This window comes from Mustela lutreola, chromosome X (genome assembly GCF_030435805.1).
Source record: "Mustela lutreola isolate mMusLut2 chromosome X, mMusLut2.pri, whole genome shotgun sequence".
Lineage (NCBI taxonomy): Eukaryota > Metazoa > Chordata > Mammalia > Carnivora > Mustelidae > Mustela > Mustela lutreola.
Genome location: NC_081308.1, coordinates 86450684 through 86474447, shown reverse-complemented (window position 1 = coordinate 86474447; position 23764 = coordinate 86450684). Strand labels below are relative to the sequence as shown.

The following is a 23764-nucleotide window of genomic DNA, read 5'->3' as shown; positions in this document are numbered from 1 at the left end:
TCCCCGCCCCCATGATCTGCCACAGTCATGGTCACAATCCTAGAGCTGTGCCCTTCCCAAAATGATTGAGAGTGGCAACCTGCAATGTGAAAACATCAGGACATCAGCGTGTGGCTTGACCAACCATGTGGCCTGACTGGACCAGGCTGTCACACATCTGTCTCACACAGCACTTCCCAAAGTCCAGGCGATTCGGTTCCAAGAAATACCCAGTGTGGGACACCCCAAGTCCACGCAGTGCCCCTAGGGCTGCGCCACACTAGGACTAGTTCGTTCTAGGTCTCTGTTCCACAAGACTTCCAGAAAATGTTTGGCATCCAATCACATCCTGGATCACCACATTACCACAGCAATTACAGTTATTATTCTGTATTAAATGCCCACTGGTGGGTGAACGGGTGTCATGCGGATTAAATGGTCACAGAAGCACAAGGAGACTATAGCCAGTGATCCCCCAGAAGGAGAAAATAAAGATTGAAGTGGGAGGCAGGAAGAGGGGAAAAGAATGAGAAGGAAGATGAGGAGAAATCTGCCAGGAGCAGGTGGATGCTGATCAGGCCTCTGCCCCTGCTAAATGGTGGCTTTTTAGGACTTGATCTCATTTTTACCCACATTTAAAATGAGATTAAGTAATAAAATTCACTCAGCACCCCAAATTCAACATGGCTTGATGTGAATATTTTCGAAGGTTTTTTTTTTTTTTTTTAAAGATTTTATTTATTTGACAGAGGAAGATCACAGGTAGGCAGAGAGGCAGGCAGAGAGAGAGAGAGGAAAGCAAGCTCCCTGCTGAGCAAAGAGCCCAATGTGGGGCTCGATCCCAGGACCCTGAGACCATGATCTGAGCTGAAGGCAGCGGCTTAACCCACTGAGCCACCCAGGTGCCCCTCTATGGGTTTTTAAAAATTATTTATTCATTTGAGAGCAAGCGAGCTCCAGGAAGAGTAGGAGCAAAGTGGGAGTGGCCGGGTGAGAGCAGACTCCACTGAGCAGGGAGCCTGATGAAGCAGGGGCTAGATCCTAGGACCCCGGGATCAAGACCTGGGCAGATGTTTAACTGAATGAGCCCACCCAGGCGACCCATGATTTTTTTTTTTTTTTTCCCTCCAGCTACACATCTGGGGTAGAAAACAAGTCTCGTTGTCTCTACTGTCTCAAGTATCTCCAATGAATATTTCTTAGGAGAAAATTCAAAAAAAATGTAATCAGTCTCCAAAAATTTACAGCATCATCCAATTTTATGTACAGAATATATAGAAATATGGATAATAAAAGTGTCTGAAAGTGTATACACTCAGTTTCGATTCTGTGCTTCTCTCTCCAGAGGCCAGTTCCTTACACTCTTACACTTTGTACCTTCTCTCTGGGAATCACATCCACTTCCATGCCCTCAATTACCATTCATCCTCCCCGTGGCTCCCTAATCCCCCCCCAAGTGCTCCCTGAATACATTCAAATGACAATAGGCTGTCTTCATCTTGATATCACAAGGATTCCTCAAACTCAATTTAAGTGGATTAGTATTCCCCTCCCAAATCTTTTTCTCCCACCTAGTCGCAGAGCAAGAAAAATCTTTGCTGCCTTTTCCCCCGAGCATATCTGTGAAACTAGTGTCAAATGAGTCTCCACTTTGGATGTGATTCAATAAAGTCACCATATGCAACAGCTTGAAGCCAACCAGTTCCTGACCCTTTCATCTAATATAGACAACATTAAGGTAAGTATGTGGAAGCCTGGGGCTGGAAGCAGATGGTCACTGAACAGAGGATTTTACCCTTTCCTGATCTCACTAGGAGTATGTTGTGGAGGCTGGTGAGATCACATCTGAGGAAACACTGAGTCCTGGGAAATAAGAAAACCTTATTCTTCTGAGAAATTATTTTAACAGTTGTTTTGCAGGAATGACAGAACTCTACATACTAGTCACTTAATAAATGCTAACCTTTATTGTTATTATTTATTAAATGACACTGACACATGGCAGAATTCCCCCAGCAAAACAAAGGTCAACAAAAAAAAAAAAAAAAAAAAAAAAAAAAACTATCAACCCGGCATTCTAGGGGAATAAAGGTGATTTAACCTTCATGACAAACCCCATCTTCATCACTCATCCAGCATTGCAGAGAGGAAACTTCAACCCATCTCATTTTTAATCTCAATTGTTTTCTATTCAGCACATGTACTACCCACCTGCTTCATTCCCAACACTTCCTTTTTCAAAAATTTCCCCCAAAACAATGTTCATTTTATACAAATAACACACAGATGAATAAAAAGCAAAAAGGTTAAATATCACTAATTATCCTTCCACTCAAATATACCAGCTACTGTTTGGATAACTGTAATTCCATAGTTGTGTCTACCTTAAAATATGTTTTACTATCTTCAAAAAGAAATGAATCATTCGATGAACACTGCTATCTAACCTACCTTTCTCATTGAACAATGTAGAATGAATATCTTTTCCTGGCAATATGGATTTGACTCAACATAGTTATCTTATATACCATGTGAATGTTCCTTAATTTATTGAAGCAATCCAGTGTGTTAGACAGTTAGGTTGCTTCCAGTTCTTACTGTTTTGGACAGTGCTGGGATGAACAGCCTTGTACATACAGTCTTTAGCCAATTATTCAATTATTTCCTCAGGACAAAGGGTTTACATACTTGAAGGCTTATATCTGTATTACCAAATAGCCCACCACAAACCCGTACAAATTCAGTGTAAACTCATTCCTACCACCAGAGTTTGATAGGATCCATTTCTCCACACCCTTGTAGACACTGCACAGCTGGTGAGAGAGAGACTGCTATATGAATTCCAATTATCCTTTCTAGTCAAAAATATTTAATGGCTCTTGGTGTTCTGTAGGATAATATTCCAACAGCTCTGCACAAACTGACTTCACTCAGCTTTCCAAACTTCCATTCCCCACACTCTCCACTCTAGGTAGACTGTCATAGGAAAAGGGATTCCTACCTCCATGCCTTTTCTCAGCCTAGTGTCCCCGCACTCCCACTCTTGGAAAGCCTAATGACTTAGACTATTCTGGACTTATTTCAGAAGGTGGCTTCCTCCAGGAATCTATAGCTGACTGTTACATCCCCCAGAAGCCTTTGCTTCCTCTACCCTCTGAGAACACACATTTGACAATGAGTATATGCTCCAGATATTCTATCTTTTTGTTTGTGTATTTCTTATCTCTCCAACTAGATTATAAAACCAAAGGACAAGGATGGTCTCTTTCTTTTTTCTTTCTTTCTTTTTCAACATTAACACACAACTTTATTGATGATACACAAAGTTAATGCAAATGACAGGAGGGAGCTTACTTATGACCAAATGGTTCACTGTCACGCAAAAGAAATAGTAGAAATATTTCAATCTACGTAGCGGGATAAAAAGCAACAAACATGTTTTCAGAACAGGTAGTGATATTCATTCACCCAGCTTAGACCTGAAAACCAACTCAGTTAAACATCAGCATTGATGATACAATGATATTCATCACTCAAAATTGGCAGCTGAAAGGGTTCCTTTACCATATAAACAAGGTGGAGAAAAAGGACTAGTTTACAATGTGTGTCGCTTCTAAACTACAAACAAGAAGTTATTCCTGGGTCTTTGGGAACATATGCTCAGCTAGTTTGGCCATGAATTTTCCAACCTTTACTTTCACCAAAAAATCATGGTGACTTTCTATCCCCAGAATCTTGTCAGCACACACTTGAAATTCTTTTAGAAAGAAAAACAGTGAACCTTCGCTGAATGCATTCTGAGTAGGTTCATTTTCTTCCCATTTAAAATTGTCATTTATGTTCTCAAATATGACCAGAAGTTTAAGAATAACCTCTTTGTTCTCCTTCTTGTTAAAGAGGGAACCAAGTGAAGATGGCACTTGGGCCCTGAGCAGTTCTCTAGCCATGGCTGGATTTTCAGCCAAATTCAAAAGGAGTTTCAAAACCTGAAATTTGGTTTCTTCGTTTCCCGCTGAAAATAAACGAAAAAAGTCTGAAATGGAATTAGCAAGCATGTGCTGATATTCATTAGTAACAGTCATATTTGTAAGCAATCTTAGTCCAGCCAGCTGCACCGATGAGTTCAAGCGAGAAGTGATTGTGTCATCACACACTTGATTCATGTATATCTTAAGCCTGCGCTGATTTTCAGCATTCACACTCAAGTTATTCAGGACAATTAAAGCCTTTTCCTTAACTATGGGATCCCGAGTGTTGAGAATCTTTGCTACAATTGGGAGACCACCCAGATCACGAATAATATCTCTGTTAAATGCATAAGCAGCATTGTTACCCAGAGCAATTAAAGCTGCTTCAAGAATATAAGGTTTTTCAGACATCTCCACCAAGCAAAGAACTTTCTGCAGCTCCTGAGGGGACAAAATAGTATCGTCTGAATTGGGGGAAGCCCGTTTCTGAACAGCCCTGCGAGCCCGGGTAGCTCTGGCCCTTGCTCTGGCCCGTGCTCTGGTTCCGGCCTCAGTCCCAATCCGGGCCCAAGGTGGGTACCACACTATACCCTTGTTCTCACTGCTGTCATCATCGTCATCAGACCAGTCATTGTACCGGGCCCCAGGGCAGTCCCCAACATCATCAACATCCCCAGACCCACCCTCAGCCATTTTCTCCTTGTTCTGTTTTCTTCCCCGGGTCAGTCTATAAATGCAATAGCAGGCTCCAGCGCCAATCACCAGTCCCGCAGTCACCCAGCCTACTTTCCTGGCGTAGCCCATGCAATCGTCCCTGACAATAGCAGGGACCAAGGAACAGAGTATTCAGTCAGGCTGGGAGAGGAGGGCTATGGGCCTGCGTGCAGGCCTGTGGAAGGTGATCGTCTTCAGCCACGTCAAGGCCACAGTAGCTGATACTGGAGGTGGACCTAGGAGTGGAGGGAAGGAAATAGGGTTTAAGTTTCTCTTTTGTGTTGCCCCATGCAGAGAGCTGCACAGAAGGGCAGGAGAGTCATAAATGAGTTGGTAGGAAACGTAGATTGTTAACAAACCCTCTATATCCTCCTCTTTTCAGCCTCCCTCTACCCTCCCCAGCCCACCCTCTCCCCAAGCTTAGATAAAGGCAATGGAGCCCTTAGTCTCTGCTGGGCCCTCAGCCACCCCAACCTCGGGTGTCCCCAGGGAGTGGCACTGTTGCACTAACCTCCTCCAGACAGGCAGTTTGTCCCTTCTTCCCTCCCCTAGAGGTGTGCCACGCCCAACAACCCTCCTAATCTGCAGAGAAACCAGAGTCAGTAAGAACTGAGGGCTTGATGGATTGATTGTTCACCTTTGTAGCCTTCCTAAGTCACCATTCAGGCTGTCAGACCTTTTTTAACCTCTATTCCATCCAAAACATGCAGAAGCCCGCCCCTTCCCTAACCTGAAAGGGGAGGGATATTAGGGAAATAAGGTAGGATTGGGTGAACTTGTCCAAATGTGGCTGATTTCCAGCCCCTCCCCCATTCCAGGCAGCCCCCCAGGCCTACACCGACCTCTACTGATCCGAGGAAACTTCCTCCCTCTCTTCAAGTGGTGCCACCTGCTACAGCAGACCTGCAGGATGACAGATCGAAAACACGGGGACTAAGTGCTGTTGAGAGAGGAGGATTATGAACGAACTCCCTGATAGGTTTTCCTTCTGTCATTCTCCCTAGCCCCCACTCCCACACCCCCCTCCCGCGACACACACACACACACACACAAACACACAAACACACACACCTCGAACGCCATTTCACCACAGTCCCAAACGTGCAAGAAACACACTCAGCCTCAGCCCTAATCTAGATTATTGCCATCTCTGGCTTCTCCCTACCCCCGCCCAACCCCCGCACCGCCCGCCCCTCTTAGGGTCCCCAGATAGTCTTACCCTCAAATCGACCTTCACCGATTGGGGTTAATTTCCTTCCTCTTCTCTTGCCTGGCGTAGTGCCGCAACCTACGGAAAGACTGGCAACCCAGAAGAGGCTCGGACCCCCTAGACACAGAGCCATAGTCAGGAAGACACAGCCACAGTCAAAAAGACGGGAAACGGCCGCTACTGAGCGCTTGGTGGACGACCAGTCCCCAGAAGATGAAACTCTTTCCTAATTCTGAGGCCTCGTTCTCAAAGGTTTCCCCACCCTTATTAACCCCTCTCAGGGCTCTGCCGACAGACAGACATCCCCTTGTACCTTCCCCCTCCCCAAATGACCAGCCTTTCCCCGCTGGCGCTGTCCTGAAGGACTGGGGGCCAACACCCAGGCCACAGCTCCTTTTCCGGATGACGGCCTCGGCTCCCAGCAGATTCCCAACTCCCATTCTCTGGGCTCCTCCCCAGACAGCCCCCCGCTCACCATTTCGCAGCATCGAAATGGGCTGCGGGGAGGGCAGATGTCTTGGAAAGCTGGCGGAGAGTGGAAGAGACGGCGGAGACGCCTGGGGACCCGCGACGGTCTCCACCCTACGCCCTTGGCCCCCCGACCTTGTGGAATCTCCCAGGCACTGACCTGCAAGAATCCGGGACAATTTCCTTCTTCTCCTCCTTCCCTCTGCCGCAGGCCCGCTGGCCCTCAGGGCAATGGGGAGCTGGTACTCAGACGGGAACAAGGACCAGAACAAGAAGGACTTCTGCACACGTCAGCTCTTGGTCACGTGAGATCTACGTCATCCACCAACTCGGGTCCCTAATTTCCCCTCCCACCAGCAGTGCGGCAGAAAAGGGCCCGCCCCCCTCCATTCCCTCCCCCACAACAGGCCTTGTTACTCTTTTCTTTGCTAATCCCATCTCCCCGTAGTAGTTGTGTTTGCCTTCCTCGGCTTACCAGGAAGGGACAGCATCTTCCCCTGGGGCTCCTGGCCACTTGTACTTTTTGAAAAATTGCCTCTTCCTTCCCTAAGCTCCTGGGACAACAACCTCTCCTTCAACCTCCCCTCCTCCCAGCTATTAATGTCTACCATTTCCTCTGAAATCTAGTCCCAGATCTGAAATGAAAAACCATTAGAAAAGGAGACCTGGAGTGAGAGTGTGTGTGTGTTTTTTTAACTTTCTTAATACTTATTTTGTTCTTTCTGTCCTGCCCTCTCCTGCCCCCAGCCTGAATTCTTTTGTGAGAAGAAAAATTACTATAAAGCTACTCTCATTTGAGGGGGGAAAAAAAGAGTGGGAGTTGGAAGAGTGATGTTGGGTGATGGCCTCCAAAAGCCCTACATTTTCTCACTCAGGGGGAGTGTTACACACCTCACTCCAAACAATCTTAATGTCTTGAGGCCTAGCACATAACACAACCCTGAATGAGCTCATTAGAGTGTCTAAGATTGCATAAATCTTCTGACTTAGGCCAGTGTTCTAAACAGGAGCGTGACAGACTTTCACTGGCATGGCTTAGCAAGGAAGAGTCGTGGAGCCCTCAGAAGGCAGTAATACAGAGAAGGTTGAGCAGGAGTCACAACTACCTGGTGGATATCTGTCCAAAAAGGCATGCACACTGACAAAGTAAGTAGCATAAAAGAACATTATGAAATATACTTGGATACAGATAGAGAATATCACCTCTAAATAAAAGTATTAGGGGAACATTGAGACCAAGATAAAATTGGCTGAACTTGGCCTCTGGCCTCTAGTAATTAGTGTGGAACCATTTCACTGACTGCTTTGGTGAGCTCAGTGATTCACCAGTCAGCAATGATTGAACCTTTTTTTATATTGGGAAAAGTAATAAAAGTAATGTCAGAACATTGGGATCTACAGTGAGATTGTCCTTAATACTTCAGATATAAGGTAATTATCTGAGTATAACTTTTACAATCTACAGATAATACGGGAGTAAATCAAGAGACTGGAGAGTTTGGGAATAGGCAGAACTCCAGAGAAGTTCTGTGTAACTTCTAGGAGGCAGTACAAGGATCTGACTGAAATTTAGCAAACAGAAAACCACATCAGCTATGTGATTCTGGGTTCAGAGAAAGATCATGTGCAGCATGGGGCTTATTCAAGCATGGGAATGTATGAAAAGAAGACTCAGAGGAAAGTGATGGTAGCTCCCGCCCAAGTTTCGTCTGGGGAGAGGGAGGCCTGGCTAAGATGAATGAACATTCAGCTTTCCTTGGCAGAGCCATCCCTATAATGTGTGAGGGTCCTTCGGACTCCCTTAATAGAAAGCCACTTCTTAAGGTGAACCAGTGCCCTTGCTCTGATTGCAGGTTCACCAAGCAACTTCTGAGGTTGCTTGCTTCTTAAGTAGTAGCTTGCTTACAGAAAGAATGGACTGTAAAAATGGACAGAAATATCCAGTACCCTCTGACAGTTGTATTTTTCAGGGTAAATTATTCAGTTGTCACTCTTACTGGTCCTTAGCTTCCCTTTTGGCCCACTTAAAGAGAGGGAATGCAGAGATGCGTGGGTTCCGGTGTTCAGATCTAGATTTACATGTAAGTCTCTGTGAATGGGAGTCTTGACAGAGACCTCGCTTTCAGATCAAGTCAGGGCTTGATCATGCAACAACCAGGGCAAGACACTAAACTATAAATACAACCCTGTGGAATCCTGTCAGGAAAGCCAGGTCAGTTTGACTTAGAATACAATCCTGTGCATCACCATTTCTGAACTGTACCTCTCTGATGTTTAGTGAATGTGAAAAATCACAACCAAGACATTTTGTGGCACACAGGCCCCCAGCATCTCGTTTCATAGCTGGACAACGGGTTAACATCCAAAGTCCTTAAAAGGCTCTAGCAAAGCAACCCTCTGAAACAGTTTACCTTTCTCTCTGGGAAAAGAAAGGAAGTGCATTTAATGTTTTACATCCCCCGTTTTCCCCCCAGCAAAAGGGTGGGTACTGTGCCCAAAGGAGACCAACTCCATACTCTCTTACTAAAATTTAAATCTTCAATACAGATTTTTTAAAAAACAGAGGAAGGATGACATCCTGAAGAGACTTTCTGTGAATTCCTCCTGCCTATCCTCCTCAGAGCTGCCCCTGGTCTGCAACACTCCCTCATCGTTTCAGTTAAATCAGGTTTGGTTTCTGTTGCTTGCAACCAAACAAAATTAACTAATACAAAACACAAAAACAAATAACATGATACAAAGAGTAATATTACTTTTTAAAATAAAAATCTTCTCTATTTTTTCTCACTTTCTAAATCCCATCAGCGTTAGCATCTGCCTATCCTTTTTTATTTGGGGGCACTCTCTCAGATATCACCTGGGACTACATACCAATGTGAGCCAAAAGGTTCCTTTCAGCAGTGGCTTCACATAGCCTTCTGCAGGCTTAGAAGCTTTTAACAGGCTTGTCTGAGGAACTGCTTAAGGATTTTCCTTTTTTGCTTTTGAAACGGTTTGTCAGGCAAATAGCATGCCCTTAAGTAGTTGTTGATGGGTGTATAATGGAGAGCAAAGTAGATTTTAAATGGCAGTTTTTAGGTTCCCTGTTAGAAATTGTAGATCTAAATGACAAAGAAGTGAGGTAAATTGACAGGCTTATCATTCCCATGGAGTATAGGATGTTTTAGAGAGGGAGGGGATTCAAACGGGAAAGGTCTGGCAGGGAAAAATCTGACAGACTGGGAAAATGATGGCCGGGAGTTACACGTTGGATTGGAATAACCGGAAAACATACCAAAGTGGGGGAGGGAGATATTTTTTACTTGTAAGGAGAGGGAAGAGTGGCACTTTTGTCCTTAAAGCTTTGTTAAGCTTTATATACTCCTTAATTCTTTCTAACGTATACATTCAAAACAAACAAAAGTCACTTATATAATTACCTAGCAACTAAAAATTGAATGATGGACAGTTAGATTTGTCAGTAAAGCAATTCGCTTGTCTAGGAGAAGAAAGTAAAGGGAGACAAAAAGAACAGTGGAGGGAGATGATGCAGGACAACAGCGGTAAGTTGTTTTTTAGAGAAAAGGGTGTGATACTGGTGAAGGAGTTTGGATTATAAAAGTTTTGAGGAAGAACAGAAAGTTGTGATGTGTTCTTGACTTCTGACTATTCACCAGCAAGGCACTCTGGGCTCCCTGGCTTACCTCTTGAAAGGGCCTCCCCCACACAGGGGCCCCTCACAGGGAGAGCTTCCTGCTGGGGTGTCAGATTTCAGCATTCAAAGAAAGAGGCTGCCTAAAGGGTCTATATTTAGAGTATGACTCCCTAGCAGGGACAGCTGAATGTCTGGGGACTAACTTCTGCATACTTTGTCCCTGAGTTCTGGGATTATTCTGAGGGGCTTGTATGGGTGGTGCCGTGAACTTGTATCAGAAGGCAGGGAGTGAAAATGCCTCTCTCAGCCAGTGGTGACTGCTTGGCATCCTGTCAACTATGCTTTTCGTGAGGGAAAAATGGCACAGATTTCAGGGGTGTCGAAGTGATTCACAGTCACCCACAGACTCTCAGCACTGTCTTCACTGGAAGACGCTGAGCACTAGTGGCTGTTAGGGTGACAGACATACAGTACCTGAACAACAGATTCCGGAGCTATCTCACCAGTGTCATGATTAAATGAAAATTATGTCTGTTGAGTCTCATTTTCCTCAGGGGTGTTAAGAACAGGGATAACTCTAATTTATGGATTGTTTACGAGTTACACCATGAAACTTCAGCATAGATTTTAAATAAAAACTTCTGAATGAAAGGCTAACCTGCAAGGTTGCTAATTTCTGAAGTTCACCTGAACGGTAAGATTCATCTGAATTTAGGGTCTGCATAAAGTTGGCCCTTTGAAGCCAGAGTGAAAGTCATCCAGCGATCTTCTATGAAGTTCTCAGCCATCTGACACTTAATACTACAAGAATAAGAAAGGCATAGTGATTCACTTAACAAAAATTGCCACAATTAAAATACTGACCACCTCACTATAGATTCCACCAATTCATAAATCATCTGAAAGCACACTGGTTCTGTTTGTAAGGTATGCATTTAAATTTTAATATGCTGTTTGAAAGCTGCTATTTCCTGTGCAGTCAGTAGAAAACATTTTCAACAGGGTACAAATTAATTTAACCAAATCAATGAGGCCTCTCTATTAACTGGAAAATCTTGTTTATTACACACACACGTACATAACTTGAATTCTTTTTTCTCCAAGTGAAACAGATTTATTGTATTTTCTGGTTACAAAATAGGCTAGTTTGAGTCAATAAAAAAGGAAGGATAAAATAGAACATAAATGTATGAAAAATATTAATAAAAACCTCACTGCTACTTGAGCTTCCTTTTATGCCACCCCCTCGCCCATTTTGGTACAGAGACTGGATGTGCAAAGGGGTAGAAATTAAGGAACGGGCGGGGGGCAGGCGTTTCAGAGCCAAGGAAATGAGAAGAAATTTCCCCCCAGAAGAAGTAATGGCAGACCCACGAAAAGATGCGGCCCCTTCGTATACTTAGAGAAAGGCAAATTCAAAGGCCAGAGAGAGCCGAGGCCACTTCTGGCTCAATAGTATTGTTATAGAGGAAAGGAGTGACAGGGCCCAGTGCGAAGGTGGGAGGTACGGGGCCGGCTGGCGCCTGCCGCACTGCTTGTGGGAGTGGAAATTGGGGGCCAGAGCTCACTGGTGACGTAGCTGTCACGTGACCAAGAGCAGCCTAGAACCGAAGTCCTGCTAGTCGCCTCCGTCTGGGTACCAGCCCCCTATTACTCTGCAGGCGTGTGAAGGAAGAAGGAAACTAGCCCCGGACCGCGAGGTCGGTACGAGCCTGGGCTCCTGCTTAGAGGCGGGTGGGGAGAGGAGAGGGCCAAGGGCGTCCCGGATCCAGGTTCGGGCTCAACTGGGCTGGGTCCCCTTCCCGCCTACTTTCTAAATACTGTCGCCCCCCCACCCCACCCTTGTGCCCATTTAGTAGAGAGAACCGGCGGACTTCGGGGGTGAGGGGTTGAGGGGAGTGAATGGCGGTAGACAGAGACTCCGAAGAAAGGTGCAACAATCGCGGTACTCGTGTCCCGAGTCCTGCTCCGTCCACCAAGTACTCCGTCCCCTCGGTTTCCTGCCTGTTTGCAGGTTTGTAGGTCTGTTGGCCCATAGGTCGCCTCAAACGTCGTGCCAAGGGAAGGAGCAAACTGCCTTGGGACCGTGCAGGTCCGTGTGAAGGTGGGATGAGACCTGGACCCTGGCTGGGGGTGGCGTTGGGGGTGGTGGAGAAGGAAAGGGCTGGGATCTGGGCGGGCCGGGTCCGAGTCGCCCTCTCCCGGCCCCATCTTTCTCCACACCCCCTCCCATTTCAGTGCAGGGAAAGGGGTGTGGCGGCCTTTGCTGGGGAAATGGCGGACGATAAGGGGGCGGGGGAGGGCGCGGAAGGGCGCGGAGGAACCGGCGTTTAGAAAGTCGGGGAGGTGTGAGAAATATTTTAAAGTCAAAGGCTGAAAATGCAGAAAAGCGGGTATTAGGAACCGCGTTCTCAGTGCTGACCCAGCCACCACACTTTCAGTTCTCCAAAGCCAGCTATCTTGTCTTTCCGACCTTCTGCCAGACTGTCCATCAGTCTCCGCGGAAGGAGTGCTGACAACAGAAGACAAGGGAAGAAGAAATTTACCTGACTTTGGTAGAGGTTGGTGGGAGAAACCTACCTGTGAGTCTTTGGGGGAGGGGTGGCGGTGGAGGAAACTACCTGAGCCTTTGCCTCTCCATGTCACCCTCCTGGCAATCATAGCACAGCCTCAAACCCTGCCCTTTTCTGTAGGGCCTGGAAGAGAAATGGTGGGTCGTGGGGGTAGATAGAGGATGACAAAAAGGAACAAAGAACTAGTTTCCTAATAATCAACCTCTCTCAACCAGAACTCAAATTCCACTCTGTTTGTATAGTGAGACACAAACTCAGACACAACACAACTCCTTAATGCCATTTTGCACCCATAGATTCATCACAGGAGAGCTACAGGAGCCCAGGAGAGGCTGAAGAGGACTGCTGCTCCACCATTACTCACCCTGGCCCTCAGAATCCTCCTGAATCAGGTGGAACAAGGCCCTCTCCTGTCCTGTCCAAAGCCTGGCACGGACTTGAGCATGGGCAGGGCTCGGGAAGTGGGTTGGATGGCAGCAGGACTGATGATTGGGGCTGGTGCCTGCTACTGTGTTTACAAACTAACCATAGGAAGAGATGACAGTGCCAAGTTGGAGGAGGAGGAAGAGGAATGGGATGATGACCAGGAGCTGGATGAGGAGGAACCTGAGCTTTGGTTTGATTTCACAACTATGGCTCGGCCCTGGAGTGAGAATGGGGATTGGACCGAACCGGGGGCCCCTGGTGGCACCGAGGACAGGCCCTCAGGTGGGGGCAAGGCCAACCGAACACACCCAGTAAAACAGCGCCCATTCCCCTATGAACATAAAAATACTTGGAGCACTCAAAGCTTTAGAAATTTCAGGTGTGTACTTGACCTCTCTAAGTGTCCTTTCATTCAGGGAAAAATGTGGTTTGCTCAGCCCAAGGATGCTGGTTTTCCATTTAGCCATGATATCAATAGTCAGTCATTTGGCCAGCCTCTCCATTGTTGGAAACACGATCCCCACTCCCGACCCTATTAGGGAGAAGGCTTTCTGTACTCTGGATAACTTGAATGCAGGAGTTGAAAACCAGGGCCAGATTAAGATGTCCATCAGTGAAGTGTGTCGGGAGACTGTGTCATGTTGCTGCAACTCATTTCTGCAGCAGGCCGGATTAGATTTGTTAATAAGCATGACAGTTATTAATAACATGCTTGCCAAGTCCGATTCAGACTTGAAGTTCCCTTTGATATCAGAGGGGAGGGGAGGGGATGTGCTGAGGTTCAGGCTTTGAAACTGTCCATGGGTTTGTCTGGAAAGCCGGTCTTGGCAGGGGACTCGCTGGGTGCCCAAACGCTGCTCTCATCCATGTCCCTCTTGATCAGGAACGGAAACACACAGGTTCTCCCTGACACCCTGGCCTCGTAGAGGGCCATCTGGAGCGGAATGGAACCGAATCCACCCAAAACCCTGCTGGAGAACACCCACCTGTGTTCTCATTCAAAGAATCTACAGTGGGTGCTGTTGAAGACCCGGCCTTAGCCACCACATCACGGGGTGAAAGTTACACTTGCTCCACTGAGGACCACACTCTTCTGGGCCAGGCAGGGGTCCCCCCGGAGCTCTGAGTAACTTCTTGGTTTTGCAGTCTGCAGGCAAAGTGCATTGTTAGTTACTCCCTTGCGGCCTTCCTCCTGCGGTAAAGGGATCTTTTCAGCAGCCAGCTGTGCCTACAGAACATCCTATGAGAGCATGGCCGGGGAGGTCTTGCCTCTGGTGGTCTCCCTGTGTCAGCCGGACTGTTTTGAGGAGACCGGGCACGTGTCGGGGCTGGAGCTGCAAACGCATCTGTTGCCTCTTAGGTTGACTTCTTTCCCACTGACTCCTTCTTCGCTGCGAGCTGATGGATGGTGAACCTAGTCATCCACAAAGGACACTCCCCTCCTCTGTGCTCTACCGACTTGACTTCCTCCACCCAAGCCTACATCTGTACGCATCGTCAATAAAGTGTGTGCTTTGATTGGCAAAAACGGGACGTGGAACTTGTCCTTGAGTTGACAGTCTACACGCAGAGGAAGACAAAAGTAGGTGACCAAGGCGAACCACCTGGGCCTTCGCTCCCTGGCAGGGGCACTCTTACCAGGTGCTCATAGGGGGCAGGGGTAGAGGTGGGCTGGAGTGCTCAGGAGAAGGGTCTGGGGGCCAGGGGCGGAAGCCAGGGAGCAGAGATGGGGTTCGTGGAGGTTGCAGGGTACAACACTTGTGAAGCCGGCGGCATTGTGCCTGGCACCTGGAGCAGAGAAATCCCTCCATGAAGGTGTCTCTCCTTGACTGCCAGCCTGGGCAGAGGGTCAGTATCCTTGGGGTCTGTCTACACACCCTTGGGGACCAGTTGGCAACCCACCCCCCTGCATTTAACGCACAAGACTGGCAGCGATGGTTGCCGCTCGCTGCGTGCCCACTTGGCATCCTTCTCCCTCCCCTGCAAAGCAGCTGTTAAACCTACTTCCAGGCCCACTCCCTTCCTTGGGAGCCCAAGTCCAAATTCCTGGCAGAGGGAGAAGGGTCGGCCCCCTCTTCCTTCGAGGGAACCTCTTTTCTGCCCTCTCCTCTGTCCCTTTGGTGACTTCCATCCAAAAGGAGCCAGTGGAGCCCTCCATGAACTCACGATCAGGGTAGTAGGGCAGACGCTGAGGGGGCCTGGCAGGGCTATGGCCGGTCCACTGGGAGACACATCTCCGTCACCCCCACCCAAGCTCCTGGCACCCCTTGCAGGAAAGGAGGAACCTAGCCCTGTGCATGGACCCATTCTGTGGATCTGGACGCCTCCTGCTGCCACCCCTCCCAACACTGCCAGACCTCTCCCAGCAACCCTGGCCCCTGCATCATCAAAGCCAGCTTCCCTGAGTGTCTTTGACGTGTCAAGCAGTGGTCCTCTTTCCCTGAGCCCTGGCCCACAACACAGGCAACAAGAAACATCCCTTGGGCAGCGCTGCCTCTGTGCCTGATGGTCTCTCTGGGATGCAGCTCTGGGCCACTGTGCCCTGGGCATCAGCACTCTGTGCCTGCTCTGCCTTCTGATGCTCTCCTCCACAAAGACCATATAGTTGTATCAGTTCCTCCCTTCTCCTGGAGTTTGGCTGGCAGGTGGATTACAACCCCTCAGCTTTTAACCGACCCGCCCAACTCCCTACCGTCTCTGGGCTGACTACAAGGTATGGGGACCTGCCAGGTCCCAGGACCATCTCTGGGGAATCTTCCAACCTACAACGGGGACACCACCTCTCCCCAGGCACTGGCACCTTGGATGGCCAGAACGTGACTTGTGGTTGCTGTGACAACACACCCCGTCAGGGCGCTCGCTCTCTCTCTCTCTCTCTCTCTCTCTCTCACACACACACACACACACACACACACACAAAGACACACACAGCTTGCCACCCCTCCAGGCTTCCTCTGCTGGCTGTCCTGTTTCCTAAGAGTTGCTAATGCGACCAGCCCTTTCTCCCAAGCCAGCCTCGGGTGGACTGGGCAATGTTTCCCAAGTAGGAGTGCCCTGGACACTCCAAGCGGAGCCTGCTGGGCCAATGCTGTCTTCAGCAACACACCTGTTTGTGCTCAGCCTCTTGAATCTCAACACAGAGGCAGGTCTTCTTCCTCCCGGCTCGGACTCCCAAATTAACAGGCGCCTCCCCACTCTGCGCTCTGCCAAATCCCCATTCCAGTGCTGCCACAGGCAATTGTCCCCCATCTCCAAGGCAGGCCCTTGGCCCTTTCAGGCCATCGCTGACTTCTACCTCAGGGAGGGCCTTGGAGACTGTCTGCTCATCTCCTGAGCGACTATCTGTCACAGAGAAGACTGTTGGCCTCCAAGGGTCTCCAGGTTGTGGTCCTGGCTCAAGGCAAGAGCCTCCTGTGCATCTGCTGGCCCTGCCCTTCCCAAAGCCTTCCCCCTGCACCTGGGAGCTCGGGCCCCTGGTCTGCCCTTTATCCCTTGGATGGTTGCTGTGCCAGGCAGGAGCCCCAGGGGCAGTGGAGGGGGTTCGGGGGCATGCCTGCCAGTCAGGGCCCGATGAAGACATTTGGAGGCTGTCAGCAGCAGGAAGACCATGGTACACCCCCAACACGTAATGCCGAATGGAATGGCATGGGACCACCAAGCCCCATGCCTGCCTGCCCCTGCCTGCCAACTTGCCCACCTGCCTGCTACGAGGAACAGATTCTTTCCGGGCTTCTCCATGGTAAACAGTTGTCAAGGGCATCAAAGCTACAGCTTGGCACACTGTGTCGGGGAAGGACCCTGCCGTGATGGGGCCCACCCCAGCCTGGCCTGCCTCTGGGGAAAATCTGGGGGGCCCATCCCCACGGACTGCCTTCCAGCTCCACCAAAGGCCTGGTCTTGCTTCTCAGGCATCTCCCAGTGACGTCTACATCAGGTGCCTGCACGTACTGGCTGCACACTGACTCCCAGTGCCCTCCCCGGCTTGCTACCCCTCCTACAGGTCTTGGGATTTGACCTCCCAGCCCCCCCTACCCCTGTGAAGAGCACACACAGGAAGTTGCAGACTTCCTGCTTCCCAGCCCATACAGCCAGTCTCAGACTCTGCCTCCTCACCGGGACCCTAGCTAGCTCCAGTCTCACTGCAGTTCCCCCCCACCAGCCCCTCACTTTGATGTGCCCACCCCACAGAGTGTCACAGCCCTCACCAGGCCAATCTTTAAGCTGCCACAGCAGCGTTCAGCAGACAGCTGGACAACTGTGGCCAGGGCTGGCCCCAGGCTCCCTTCTGCCCCCAGTGCAGCTGGTCTAGGATGCAGACGAGTGCCTCACTGCAGTCCAGCGCAGTCCCACGGAGGATGAGCCAGTCCCTCGTGTGCCACACAAGCTGCGGGCCTCACCTCACACCCTGTCACTTCCCTCCTCCTCTCTGCTCATGGCCTCTGGGGCACCCTGAGGCCAGGCTCCTTTCCCCTTACTGCCTCTTGTTTTTGTGTGTGGCCTGGGATGTCCTCCCTCATGCCCTGATTACAGACAGAGTCTCCTGTGTGGTTTCCGAATTCCTTCACACTCTTCCACTGAAAGGGCTGTCTCACAGATCAACTTGGAATTTACGTCTGTGCAGGCTGGGAGGGGTGACCCAAACTTTACTTCTCCCCCCGCCCCGCCCCGCCCCGTGGATAACAGGTTAACCCAGCACCATTGATCACTGCCTGCCTGCGTGTGGCACATCTGGGACCCTCGTGCACCCAGCCCAGCTGAGCATCCCCTCTGTGGCTCCCTGGTGTGAGTCTCCCCCGAGGCACACCTTTCTCCCAGGAACCTCTTAACTGACTGGGGGACCCTCAGCTCACCGGGGGGCCTGATGGTAGGTGCTGTGTGTGTTAGCAGGGAGGTGAGTGTGGGTGCTTGTGAGCAGGCCTCTGCCCCAGGTTTCTTCTTGGGACACATTCTGGCCCACAGGAGACGTAGGAACCCTGTCGCCTGGCTGACTTTAGCAACATGGGAAAGTGGAGACTGGTTTCTTCCCTTCCCAAAATTACTTGATTTGTGTGAAAGAAAAGCAAGTTCATTTTCTATGTATAGACTTACCGTACTTTGCACTTGGGTCGTCGTTAGCTGTTACTTGAATTATGACTGTTGTCACATGTTGAACTCACATGTTGCAATGGTTTTTCTCAGCCCTTTTCTTGACTTTTTTTTTTTTTTGGTGTGGTACATTCAATCAATCTGGAATTTAAGTTTTCTGTTTTTGTCCATGTTTTCTACTTTACTTTTATAGTTTTGTTTCTTTAGAACAGTCTTTACATCCCACATTTACTAGAAAATTTTTGCCTATATTTCCTTTTAATATAAATACAGTTTTCTTTTTAGAGTTAGCTCCTTTTTTTTTTTAACCTACCAGTAGTGTGTATGTGTAATGTGTGCATTTTTGTGCACATATGCTTTGTTAACATTTGTATATTTGCATATAGGGAGACTTTGTATCTTAATTTTCCTTGAAGAATAATTAGTTATACTAATGCCTTGTTATTGAATCCAATTTCCCCCCATAATTAGGGTCCTAATTTCCATGTCTAGAATATGAACTTGGATTTACATGCATTGTCTCATTTTGTGGATCTAACATGCATGTAGTCCTCAGTTGCTGAGCCTTTGATTCTGCTTATCATTAATTAACAGTTAAGGTAATGTGAGTAGGTGAGAAACACAGACTGATACATAAGCCATAGCAATAAATCCCACCCAATACCATTTACCAAAAATCTTAACTCAACTCTCTCGTAAAAAATAATTTCAGAACAAGCATTTAATTCACTTTATGGAGGAAAATAAAGAAGATTCTATCATTTTGGAGCAACAAACCCCCAAGTATGGCAGAAAGGTATACCCTGAGAATCCAATTATTTTAATGAACCCACTGAGGTTTATTAAAGCTGTGTTAACCTAACATCAGGAAGGGACACAAGATATAGGCACAAAGGTCCCTGTTCATTTTGCAGTATAATTGTTCCAGGATGCTGTTTTATAAACATTCTCATTGTCTTTGATGCTTGAAACATCTGTGGAATTGGGATTGCTCACCACAGCTCCCACAGAAGATAGACTATAGTGAAGACGTGCATCCAGTGTGCACAAATATCTCCAATGTTAAAGCAAGATGGCTCATGACACTTCCCTGGTGGGTCCTCACTGCACTGGTACAGATCAGCGTCCTTCTGCTTCTGGAAAACTTGCTGAAGATAATGTGGAGACCCCGACCCAGTCACCAAGATGCCACAGACGATGCATATGCTGGCAATAAGATTCCTGACCAAGGTGACTCTGTGGGTGTCTCCATCATCCACAGTAGTCAAGCTGATGGTGGTCCACCACCAGCAGATGGGGATGCTGGTGAGGCTGGACATGTGGTCATCTTTCTCCACAAAGTAGATAAGCACAGAAAAGATGGGAATGCCCACAAACAGAAAGAGAAGCAGCAGCCCAACCTCATGGTAGCTGTGTCTTAGTGTGGCACCTAGAGACCAAAGTCCTGTGTAGTGCCAGGCAACCTTGAGGATTTGGAAAAGCCTCACAAGCCGGAGGATCTCAACCACTTTGCCCATGTTCTCTCTTCCACCTTGGTGTCTAGATCCAAAGTGTCATAGAAGGAAATAATGAAGACAAGGTCAATTATGTTCAGAGCATTTTTCTAGAATCTCTTTTGACAGGGAACAGCAACCAGCCAGATGGCAAAAGCAAAGGCAAACCAAGAGCTGCACGCGGTCTTCAAGTCTTACAGCGTGGAGTCATTCACTTCTCCATTCTCATTCTGGAGCTCCAATATACTGTGGACACACATGGCCATAATGGAGACCAGCATCATGTTCACGGAAGAGATAGCAATGATTTCGGCAGACAGGCAGGCAGTAGTCTGGGTGTTCCATTAGAATCCAGATCTTCTTCCAGAACTGACCAAATCACCTCTCGTCAATCTTCTTCAGCTCCTTCTCAGAGAAGACTCTTCACAGGGGCAGCTGGTACTCATGTCGTTGCTGTTCTGGTCCCAGTTCTTTTCTGTGGTTTCCTTCCTTGCATTTCTGGCTCCTGGTAGCGCTTGTGCAGTGGAAGGTGATGAAGAGCTCCTCAATGCCCCAATACTCCATCTCCTGGCAGAAAGAAAACACGTACAGTTCTTCCAATAACATCACAGCTTCCAATGACATTGAAATGAAAATGCAAAACATAACTCAATAAGAAGGTGTTCCAATTAAAGTAGTACACTTTATTGGCCTCACTGTAGTCAGTCATCCTACGGCTCCAGAATGGCGTCTTCTGAGGGGCAGGTGAGCAGCTTTCTGAGTCTGGTGTAAGGAAACCGTCCAGGAGGTTGCTTTGGTCAATGCACTGCGTAAAGTGCCCCCGCCTCGCCAGCTCCCCGCCCCGCCACATTAAAATGGACAAGTTCCTCCTTTTGTCCAGGGGGATGGAAAAACTCACCAAACACCATGGTGGATAGAGAAGGCAGGAAGCTGGACGGGAAGGGAGATGAGGAAGTCAACACTGCACGTTTGTGGTGCAGATGTCACACTCTGCCCTCATTCTGTCCCGCGGAATGCACTTCATCATCCAAGAAGCTCCGCCCTTCTTTTCTCATGGAATGTGCGGTGCACTGAGGCAGTTAGTGGCCAAAAAGAAAAGAATCCTGTTCTTGGGTTGTATCAACCAGATCAGTTGCTGGGAAATCACTTTCACAGATTTGGGTAAGATAGGATCCTCCACCGATGGGCTCTTTTGTCATCCGTAGAACATCTGTAGAATCGTAAGCTTCTGCTGTTCACAGCGTCTGCTTTGTGGCACGCACTCGGCCAGGAACTGCAAGAGTCCAGGCGACTCAGGCTCTCGGAGCTCTGTGATGCCGCCCGCCCGCTCTGCAGGAATCAGGCCTCGCTGCACAGCCCCGCGCCGGCCCGCCGTGGCGGCGGCGGGAGAGCCGTGGGACCAGTCCCCGTCTGTCTGTCCGCCAGTCCCTACAGAATCCGATTTGTAATGCTTTCATTGAAATTGCCCTGAGTCTACGGATTAATTGGCAAGCATTGGCATCTTTATAATTTTCTCATCTAGGCACGTTTATCTAAATCCTTCTTCCATTTAGTGAAGGTTTTTTTTTTTTTTTTTTAATAATGATCTTTCCCATTTCTTTTGGGGTTTTAGTCCCATATATTTGGGTTTGTTAGCTTGTGAATAGGCATGGTCTTTATATCTTCTCTTAAAATGCACTTCTACTTCGATTCCACCGTTCTTAGTCCATGTACCAACACACTAGACATTATCTGTGGTTTTGACTGCTTTGGGGACAGCAGTAAAAAAGGGGAATGGTCAAGTGCTTCACCACAGTCTCTCCTAAAGATGAGGGAAAAGGAAAAGGACAAGAATTAAGTCCTATTGTTCCACAGTGCTCTCCCTGCCCCCAAGTCTCCCTCCAAACCCTTTCTTTCTTTCTTTTTTTTCTTTTTTTTTTTTTTTCCAGTTTACCTTTATATCCTCTTGCTCCCTCTCCCCTGGCAGTGGAGTACTTCAAACTGGTTCTTCTGGTTTATTCCATCATTTTTTTTTTTTAACCCTGGCAAGGTCTCCGTTAAATTTAGCTGTCAGTATTCTATTGTTCTTTGTTCTTGGATGCATGGATATGGGACAGTATTGAAGGAAGGAAAGGTAACTTGATGGCTCAAGTTATGACCACAAATGAGTACTTCAAATAACCATGCCATGTATCTTCCTTTGAATAAATATTTGCATCTCACAAGGATCAATTGTCATTATGTAAATATGTACCTAAAGTTCTGTATTTTTCACTACCCAGACTTAAACTGGGTAGTAGATGGATTTGGTGACTTTCTAAACAGGGCAGGGAGGGCATGTGGAGGTAAGGTAAGGGAACTGTTCCCACCAGCCTTCTCTTTCAGCCTTTTCTACCCTGCCACTTGGGCTGCCCCATGCCAGACCCCACACTTTTTGAAGTTCGTGCCTAGGGAAGTGAGAAACTAACCCCAATGCCCTGAGATATTGCAATATTGGATCTAGTCATTTCTAATCCCCATCCCACCCCTCTCCCAGAGTTTTGATCTAGGGCTTGATTTGAGTCGGGAAACATGGCTGGCTGTGATTCCTTCTTCTCTTTCCCTCCACAAAATTCCTCTCCCAGGTACACTCCCTTTAGGTGCCTCTTACTACCTCTTACTACTTATAGCATCTAGCAAATATCTATTGTCAGAGTTTTCCAGGCCTGCTTTCTGATATGTAATGAGAGCTTTTGGAATTTAGCAAAACTCTAAATTTATTGCTATGAGGTTTTTTTTTCTTTTTCTAAATTTAAGTTTAATTAACCAACATATAGTAAATTATTAGTCTCTGATGTAGTGTTCAACAATTCATCAGTTGAGTATAACACCCAGTGCTCATCACATCATGTGCCCTCCTTAATGCCCATCACCAAATTACCCCATCCTCCTACTAATCTCCCCTCCAGCAACCCTCAGTTTTTTTCTTCCTATAGTTTAGAGTCTCACATGGGGGACACCTGGGTGGCTCAGTGGGTTAAAGCCTCTGCCTTCTGCTCTGGTCATAATCCCAGGGTCCTGGGATCAAGCCCCCAATAGGGGGTCTCTGCTCAGCAGGGAGCCTGCTTCCTCCTGTCTCTCTGCCTATTTGTGATCTCTGTCTTTCAAATAAATAAATAAAATCTTCTAAAAAAATAAAATAAAAAACAAAAGAGTCTCACATGGTTTTTCTCCCTCTTTGATGACTTCTCATTCAGTTTTCCCTCCCTTCCCCTATGGTCCTCTGCTGTTTCCTATATTCCACATATGAGTGAAACCATATGATAATTGTCTTCCTCTGATTGACTTATTTCACTCAGCGTAATACCCTCCAGTTCCATCCACCTGGATGCAAATGGTAAATATTCACCCTTTCTGATGGCTGAGTAATATTCGATGGCTATGAGTTTTTAAAATTAGCTTTGAGAACTCAAGTTTCTTGAGCAAGGTATAGGCAGTAGCTTACTTCTCCTTGTGTGAGGTTATAATTTTAAGTAGCTTTAATGGTGAATGGGCTACATGAGAACATTATTTACAGGGGGAATTATATATAGTTTAGTTCAATATTTTTATAACATTATCATTTTTGCTTGCTAAAGGGACTAAGAATGGGCAGGGATGCAGGGGGCCATGTGGGCAACCAGAACACTGCCCTTGCTATGTATTTGTCTCAGTCTTTGGGGGTTAGAACAAGAAATATTGTATGTGAAGTTAGGAAGCTCTACAAAGTGTCTATTAGGCAACTCCCATAGTATGATATCCACAAGACTGTGCAAAGACAAGTCAACCAACTCTTCACATTTCATCTTAAATTTAATTTGCTTTTTAAAAATAAGTTATATCCTACTGGTTCAAAGTTCAAAAGATAACAAAGAGTATATATTAAAACTCTCTTTCCCACCTCTGTCACCACTACCCAGTGCTTCCCCACCACAGGCAATATTACCAGTTTCTTGTGCTCAAGTCCAGAGAAATTTATATATATCTATATCTATATATTTCACACACATATAATAATCTTGTCAGTCTTTTGATATCATTACATAAAATTGTTTTTTAGTTTACAGCCGAATAGTATTTTGTGGCATAAATATGTCATAATTATTTAGTCAGTCCCCTATGTGTGGATATTTAGTGTTTTATTCCCCATTTTTTCTTGATATTGCAAATAATGATTCAATGATTATTTGTATTTCCTTTCTTCCCTTTTCCCTCTC

At 47.3% G+C, this 23764-nt stretch overlaps 1 protein-coding gene, 1 long non-coding RNA gene and 1 pseudogene across 4 annotated transcripts; 1 reads left to right on the top strand and 2 right to left on the bottom strand.

Moving 5' to 3' along the window:
* Positions 1-1923: 1923 nt before the first annotated feature.
* On the bottom strand, positions 1924-6659 carry ARMCX3 (armadillo repeat containing X-linked 3). 3 transcript variants are annotated; one of them, XM_059157676.1, is made up of 5 exons: positions 6500-6659; positions 5881-5988; positions 5504-5564; positions 5173-5243; positions 1924-4897 (listed from the first exon to the last, which is right to left on the bottom strand). In XM_059157676.1, the coding sequence occupies exon 5, from the start codon at positions 4749-4751 to the stop codon at positions 3612-3614; it is 1140 nt and encodes a 379-aa protein (XP_059013659.1). In that variant the 5' UTR covers positions 4752-4897; positions 5173-5243; positions 5504-5564; positions 5881-5988; positions 6500-6659; the 3' UTR covers positions 1924-3611. The 3 variants fall into 3 exon arrangements, with proteins under 3 accessions (XP_059013659.1, XP_059013658.1, XP_059013660.1); XM_059157675.1 differs by having other exon boundaries at positions 5881-5960; XM_059157677.1 differs by lacking the exon at positions 5173-5243 and having other exon boundaries at positions 5881-5960.
* A 4858-nt stretch (positions 6660-11517) lies between these two features.
* Positions 11518-14500, top strand: LOC131821680 (uncharacterized). Its single transcript, XR_009349962.1, has 5 exons — positions 11518-11673; positions 11988-12077; positions 12415-12534; positions 12843-12938; positions 13856-14500. It is a non-coding gene; the product is annotated as an uncharacterized LOC131821680 (long non-coding RNA).
* A 4330-nt stretch (positions 14501-18830) lies between these two features.
* LOC131821761 (potassium voltage-gated channel subfamily S member 3-like) lies at positions 18831-20458 on the bottom strand (annotated as a pseudogene).
* Between the last annotated feature and the right edge of the window lie 3306 nt (positions 20459-23764).